At 50.4% G+C, this 7240-nt stretch overlaps 1 protein-coding gene across 2 annotated transcripts; it reads right to left on the bottom strand.

Moving 5' to 3' along the window:
- Window positions 1-805: 805 nt before the first annotated feature.
- CHAC1 (ChaC glutathione specific gamma-glutamylcyclotransferase 1) lies at window positions 806-2317 on the bottom strand. 2 transcript variants are annotated; one of them, XM_036242180.1, is made up of 4 exons: window positions 2084-2302; window positions 1665-1700; window positions 1213-1254; window positions 806-1077 (listed from the first exon to the last, which is right to left on the bottom strand). In XM_036242180.1, exons 1-4 carry the CDS (start codon window positions 2300-2302, stop codon window positions 853-855), a joined length of 522 nt encoding a protein of 173 aa, XP_036098073.1. In that variant the 3' UTR covers window positions 806-852. The 2 variants fall into 2 exon arrangements, with proteins under 2 accessions (XP_036098073.1, XP_036098074.1); XM_036242181.1 differs by having other exon boundaries at window positions 853-1254; window positions 2084-2317.
- Window positions 2318-7240: the final 4923 nt, after the last annotated feature.

Below are 7240 nucleotides of genomic sequence, written 5' to 3'. Positions count from 1 at the left end.
TCCTGCCTGTTCCCTGGAGAAGGAGATGAAGACAAAGATGGAGTCCTTTCCCCTTTTATGAGGCTTCCAGGGCTTCACCATTCCACTCGTCCCCACCCACCATCTGAAGAAAGAATCACATTCCAGCGTAGCACAGATAATAAGAGATCAGTTTATGGATAATAGTATGGGACAGACTGGGATGGCACCAGGGTCCACAGTGAAGAATTTCCCAGGAATAAACAGGCAGATAGAATTGGCAAGACAAACAGACAGGACAGGGAAACAAAGCCCAGTGGGTCAAAGATCCAGGCCCAGCCTCAGCAGCTATGCCTGGGCTCCAGATCCAGCTTTGCTCTGGGGACCTGGGGGATGAACAGGGCTGAAAGGGGCCTCAGTTCCTTTAGGGCCTCCTCTCCTCACTCCCTTCTGTCCCTCACCAGCAGGCTGAGACCTTTCAAAGGTGGTATTTCTGGGGCTAAAGAATGGTTAGTTTGGGGATTAGGGAGTTAAAAGGTCAAGGCTCTTGGAGGCTTCCTGGAGAGGTGGAGGCCTGCCTGGTGTGGGGTTAGCAGCAGCACTGAGGGGAATCTGGTCAGGCACCTGGGGTGAGGCACTGCTCAGCAGGGCCCATGTGTCCAGGGCAGGCCCCTCACCCTGCCCACCACACCAACATGGTGCAATAAATACTTTCAAGTGTCAGGCAGGAGAGAGTTGGATACTGATGGGCAGTCAGGGGCTTAGGGAAAGGAGCCCCCACTGCCCACTGAGTCCTCTTAGTGAGCTCCAGCTGTATCAGGTCTGTCTGTGCACACAGGAGTAGGGATCTGGCCCCCACATCCACGTAGGCACTCCCTGCAGGGGTTCAGCCCCTCAGACCAGTGCCAAAGTCTGCTCGGTGGGGCAGAAGCAGGGCAGCATAGTGCCCACAGCATCCACGATGGCTGCCAGGTGCTCGTCCTGTGCCTGAGGCCCACAGAGCTGCATGAAGTCCGCCAAGCGCAGCAAATACTCAAGGTTGTGGCCTGAGAAGCCGCGGCAGGCCAGGATCTGTGTAGCAATGGCCTCCTCAGGTGCAGGGCCTAAGTAACCAGGGTTCTGTGGTGTGGCTACATAGGCCAATGCCTTGAGTGGTTGGTCAGGGGTATCTTGAGGGTAGAAGGTCACCTCCTTGGTATCATAGCCACCGAGCACTGCTTCCCGCACGTTCAGATACTTCAGAGCCTCGCTCACCTGTTCATCTCGCACCTGGTATGCCACGCCCCAAGTGCAGCCCTAGGAGAAAACATGGGCACAAGGGTCAGTCACAACAGCTCCTTGCTGTTCCCACCCCAGGACTCTGCTCTATAAGGGAGGTGGGAGGAGGGCTGATGACCATCTAGTAGCAATATATCAAACCCTCCTTCTCTCTTTCTTAACAAGATTAACGGGGTGGTCTTGCCCCAGAGTGAACAGGATTATATTCAGACTGTGGTCTAAAAACCGGTAGCATCACCTGTAAGCTTGTCAGGAACGCGAGTTTCAGGCTTTAACAAGATTCTCAGGAAATTCTTGTAAGAAGCACAGATCTAGACCACACTTTCCTTCTGCCAGAGGGACATCAAATCTAATCTGGACCCACGAACTGTCTGTTAGCACCTCTCCACACTTGGCCCCAGGTTCCCTCTCTTTACTCAGGCACTTACCTCATGATCTTCAAGAAGAGTCACCACACGGCCAGGCTAGTGAGGAAGGAAAGATTTTGAAAAACAGAAGTTAGAAATCAGATCTGCCATCAGTGCTGGAAGATTTATCAACCCTGCAAGCACAGGCCTCAGGGAGCCCCAGTCATCCAGGGGAGAGTGGAGAGAGTGATGTACACATGCAGGAGAAATAGACACATGGCAGTGTCCCGGATTGATCATCAGAATTATTCATCAAGACTCCAGCCATCACACAGTGATCCACTGGGCACACAAATTGAAGGCACAAACCCTGGGCACTGGCTTACCTATTTTCTCCATCAGCAAGGAGTCAGTCTGCCCAAAGAGCCCTGGACATTCCAGTGTCCCCTATCCTGCTCCTACTCCCATCCCTATTCCCCGGGGCATGATTCAATGCTCACCATCTTGTCGCTGCCCCGATGGAAGGTGTCTCCCTGCCAGAACCGGCGGCTGTAGCCGCGCACAAAGCCCACACGGCTGTCGCTGTAGGCGAAGTCGGGCCTCCACACCAGGGAGCCATAACCGAAAATCCACAGCGCTTGGGGGACGCCGTCGTCCCGGGGAGGCTGCGCGGGCGGCGAGGCAGGCGCGGTGTTCTGGGCTGCGGATTCCTGCTTCATGGTGCCGGGCACAGGGACGGGCCCGGGCGGTCTCCCGAACAGGTCTCCTGCGCAGGCACGGAGGGACCGACGGACGCGCACACCTGGCCTGGCACCGTTTAGTCGCTCCAGCTGCGTGGCCCCTGCCAGGGCCCTTTTTAAATCCTCCGGTAGGCAGGCACCGCCCACCGCGGCCAGCTGCCTTGGTGATTGGGGCGGGGCAAATCCCCTTTTGGCCAATTACCTTTAGATTTTGCTTCCCAGTTAACCGCTCAGCCCTCTGAGTGGGTGACTGAGCGGCCTGCCCCCCGGCCCATTGCGCCTGCTGATTGGTTCGGCTGCACCTCTGTAGCAAACCTGCCAGGAGTGATGCAACGGCGGGGTGGGTTTCCCCAGCTCTGGCATGCAGCAAGGGCGCCTCGGATTGCGTCAGGCGGCGGGCTGTGGGCACAAACGTGGGCACCGGTTGTCTCCCCGGCGACCTCTCCATGGCCTGAGCCCTTCAAGAACCACGGTGGGTGGGTCCCAGACGAGTATCTTCCCTGCAGTCCTGCGGATGCACCTGGCCCTAGGCAGCACGGATTCACCAGGGCCAGTCAGAGCACGGTCAGGAGTGCTCTAGACGGTGCAAATGCCTGTCTCTGGGGCTCCGCCTGGGAGCACGCACTCTGGAGAAGGCGTCAGAGGCACCCTCCGCATTCCGCACAGGTGTTTCACGCTGTAGGACTCGTAAGCAAGAGGAGAAACTGAGTCACGGGACTGACAAGGGGTTCTGCAGAGGCTGAGTCAGACCAGGCGCCCCAAACTTCCCAAAGCTTGCGGGACTCACGTGAGGGCTATGCCTCCAGCCAGGAGTGGGACCCCCTGAGCCCAGGTAGGTTGAGGAAGGGCCCGAGTTCTCCTAACTGCTGCGGTCACTTTGGCGTTGCTGTCCTGCATGCAGAAAGAGACCATAAAGGTAGAAAAGCCAGGCCAATTCTGCCCTGAGGCAGTAAGTTTAGTTCTGCCTGGGAGTGAATGCTTGACAACAATAGTTGGATGACTCCTTAGACAAGGAGATTCTGGGAGCCATGGCCAAGGAGGGCGGAATTGAGGCCCCCAGAGGGCTGTGGCCTTCTCTTTTGGCTGCTGGCTTCCCAACTGACAGAGAGGGTCCTCAGCTGCTTGGGGTTGACCTTCTAAGAATTGGCAAGGGGCTGTCCCCTGGGGATACCTCTGGCTGGAAAAGGGAAAGAGAGACCGCAGAAGGCCTGTCCCTCACAGGAGAGTGCTGATAAGGTCTGTGATAAGCCCTCTGGCACGGAAATGGACAATATTGCTCTCATTCTAGTCTAATTAGACATTTAAACTAAAAATTATCTGCATACTTAAAGTAAACATTCCAAAGGTGTCTAAGATATATTCTCCAGCAGGAATGTTGCACTATGGTTTGTATAGTATGAAGCTAGTTCTTTTAAAATAAAACAAGTTACATGTTAATATCTGTAGTAACAATAATAATAATAATCTGCAAGTATATACCTAAACTATTAGCAGAACTTGTATCAGAGGAGGACTTTTTTGTTGTTGTTAATCCTCACCGGAGAATATTCTTTTCATTGATTTTAATTTTTTTATTTTTTTATCCTCACCCAAGCACATTTTTGCATTTATCTTCAGATAGAGCAGGAGGGAGAGAAGGAGGAAGAGAGAGAGAAACATCCACGTGAGAGAGAAACACACATCCATTTGTTGTCTCCTGCATGTACCCTGACCAGAGCTGGGGATCAAACTTGCAACCCAGGTACGTGCACTTGACCAGGAACTGAACCCAGGGCAGAGGAGGACTTTCAACATTAAATGTCAACATTTATGGAAAAGTTTGGGTTTTTTACAAGGAGCATGAATTACTTTTCCAGTTGGAAAAATTATAGGCAAAATGTTTTTTTCTGATCATTCCTTTCTCTTTCCCTCCATTCCTCATGTTCACTCTCTCCTCTGCTCTCTGTCCTGTTCCCTTTAGTCCATATGACACCTCCTTAGCTGCTAGCTTCTTAGGGAGAATATCCCCCCTCTATCTACCACCTTTGGGTAGTGGGGTGGGAGGCGGGAAACTGGTACCAGCACATTGCTGGAAGTATCTGAATTGCCACAAACAACCCTTTGAAAAAGCAGTTTACTGATATGAATCAAGAATCATAAAATGTCCCTGCCCTTTGACCCAATACTTCCACTCCAGGAAATTATTCAAAATATGGGGAAAGCCATATGCCTGAAGATTTTCTAAGCATTGTTATTTATTATAGCAAAAACAAAAGAAGAAAAACTACTTTAATATCCAAAAATAGCTAAATGTTTAAGTAAATTATGGTCAATTCACATGATAGATAAATACATAAACACAGAGACACACATACAAAACAAATATCCAACAATAGATAATTAGTTACATAAATTTGACATCAACATAAAAATAAATCTGTGCAGTTATTAGAAACAATTATGTATCTATGATGTATAATTAGGTGAAAAAGCAGGTTATAAAATAAAATAGTATAACTCTTTAAATGTGAAAAGTCTGTATGTGTTTTTTTGCTTAGAAAAAATCTGGAAGGACACATAAACATGGTCCGTGATTACATCTAAGAAGGAGGACTATATGAGATTTGTGCTTTCTTTTTCTTAAATGTTTTTATTTATTTTTTAGAGAGAGAGGAACATTGATATGAGAGAGAAACATCAATCAGCTGCCTCCTACATGCTCCCCACTGAGGATCAAGCCTGCAACCTGGGCGTATGCCCTGACTGGGAATCAAACCTGGACCTCTCAATCCATGGGATGACACTCAATCCACTGAGCCACACTGGCCGGACTGTGCTTTCTTTTTATACCAGTTCAGATTGTGTAAGATTTTTTTTTTTTATCCTCACCTGAGGATATTTTCCCATTGATTTCTAGATAGAGTGGAAGGGAAGGAAGGCGATAAACATCAATGTGAAAGAGACACATTGATTGGTTGCCTCTCGAACAATCCCCTCAACTGGGGCCAGGGATCAGATTTGCAACTAGGTACATGCCCTTGACCAGGAATCTTTGGCCTGTGACCCAGTGCTCTAACCACTGACCCAAATCGGCCAGGGCTTGGATTTTTTTTGTTTTGTTTTGTTTTTGCTGCAAAAATCTTATTGTTTCCATTTGGTCCAGTGCATGGGAGAGGGCTTCAGGGTGGTTCAAAGAATGGTTAGTGGCCCTGGTCAGTTTGATTCAGTAGTTAGAGCATTGGCCGGTGGACCAGAGAGTCCCGAGTTTGGTTTCCGCTAAGGGCATGTACCTTGGTTACAGTTTGTCCCCAGCCCCGGTTGGGGTTGTGTGGGTAGCAACCAGTCAATGTGTCTCTGTCACATCGATGTTTCTCTCTCTCTCTTTCCCATTTTTCCCTCCCACTCTATCTGAAGATAAATGCAAAAAATGTCTTTGGGTGAGGATAAAAGAAAAAAAGGATGGTTAGTGGTTTCAGGAAAGAGGCTCAGGCAAAAGCCAGACACCAGGGGATGCAGAGGGGCCCTTCAAAGACCTCTGGTCTCCAGAGGCTCCTAGTCATGCTTGAGGCTGAGCATTTCAAAGAGTTACTCGCTCAGCCCAGCCTGGGGGCGGCCAGCTTTCCAGGTGAGTCAGGTGGTCACCCACCCTCTTAATGAGTTTCACCTCCTCCTCCAGGAAGCGGTTCTCCAGGAAGTCACAGAGATGAGAGACTGCACGGGTAGAACCCAAGCATGCAGATCCAAAAGGGCTTGGTTTAGGTTCTTCTCCAAGGCCATGGCAGCTTCCATGGCATCTTGAGTTTTGCCCCACTCATCATGGGAAGGCTTCAGCATGTCCTGGAAGAAAACACAACCACTGTGATGGTTTTGCAGCTTTAAGAGATGATCAGCACCCTCGCACTTCTCCGCCCACTCCCTCCAGAGCCACATGGTCAGAGTGGAAACAGAAGCCCAGAGACAGGTGGGTGCAGGAGGCCACAGATGCTGGGTGCCAGGTGGTTGGTTGACCACAGCCTCCACCGCGATGGAATAATTGTGACAAATTTGGGAGCCCATGGTTGTTCCGCAATAAGTAGTTAAAGTCAGAAAACAGTGTTGACTGGTCTTGGAGACTGAGGCAGTTCCAAAGGTAGTGATTGGGAAAGAGGTTTGGGGGAAAAAAAGACAAGAGGTTCAGGGTGGTTAGAGGCTGGAAGAGGGGGCGTCCCTGGGCCTCTTCTGTCTAAACATTGTTGAAGCAAGAGACAGATCTGGGGGACACCAAAGGCACTGCTGGATTTTTTTTTTAAGAGAACAAAACCCACTTTTTTTTACCCTCACCTGAAGATATTTTTCTGTTTATCTTTGGTAGAGAGAGAGGGTAAGAAAGGGAGTGAGAAAGAAACATCAACCTGAGAGGGACACATCGGCTGGTTGCCTCCCACACGACCCTGACCAGGGCTGGGGACGAACTACAACCAAGGTACATGCCCTTGGCTGGAATAGAACCCATGACTCATTGTTCCTCAGACCAATGTTCTACCGCTGAGCCAAACTGGCCAGGGCGAAACCACCTTTGTTTAGAAAAAAAGTTTAGCCCAGCCTGTGTGGCTAAGTGGTTGAGTGTCGACCCATGCACCAAGAGGTTGCCAGTTGATTTCTAGTCAGGACACATGCCAGGTTGTGGGCCAAATCCCCAGTGCAGGGCATGCAGGAGGCGGCCAATTAATATTCTCTCTCATCGCCCTGGCCGGTTTGGCTCAGCGGTTAGAGCATCAGCCTGCGGTCCACAGAGACCCGGGTTCGATTCCCGCTAAGGGCACGTACCTTGGCTGCAGTTTGTCCCCGGCCCTGGTTGGTCGTGTGGGTGGCGGCCACTCGATGTGTCCCTTTCACATCGATGTTTCTCTCTCTTCCTCTCTCTCCTTCCTGCTCTATCTGAGTAAAAAATGGAAAAAT

This window comes from Molossus molossus, unplaced genomic scaffold (genome assembly GCF_014108415.1).
Source record: "Molossus molossus isolate mMolMol1 unplaced genomic scaffold, mMolMol1.p scaffold_m16_p_1, whole genome shotgun sequence".
Classification (NCBI taxonomy): Eukaryota; Metazoa; Chordata; class Mammalia; order Chiroptera; family Molossidae; genus Molossus; species Molossus molossus.
This window is presented reverse-complemented; position numbering and strand designations above follow the sequence as displayed.

What these genes read in the sequence shown, in the direction of transcription:
- CHAC1 (XM_036242181.1), bottom strand. Translation starts at nt 2,302, where the DNA reads ATGAAGCAGGAATCCGCAGCCCAGAACACCGCGCCTGCCTCGCCGCCC. An exon ending in ATCGGGGCAGCGACAAGATG is followed by an intron (nt 1,701 to 2,083) that starts GTGAGCATTGAA and finishes CTTCCTCACTAG; the next exon opens with CCTGGCCGTGTGGTGACTCT. An exon ending in CTCTTCTTGAAGATCATGAG is followed by an intron (nt 1,255 to 1,664) that starts GTAAGTGCCTGA and finishes GTTTTCTCCTAG; the next exon opens with GGCTGCACTTGGGGCGTGGC.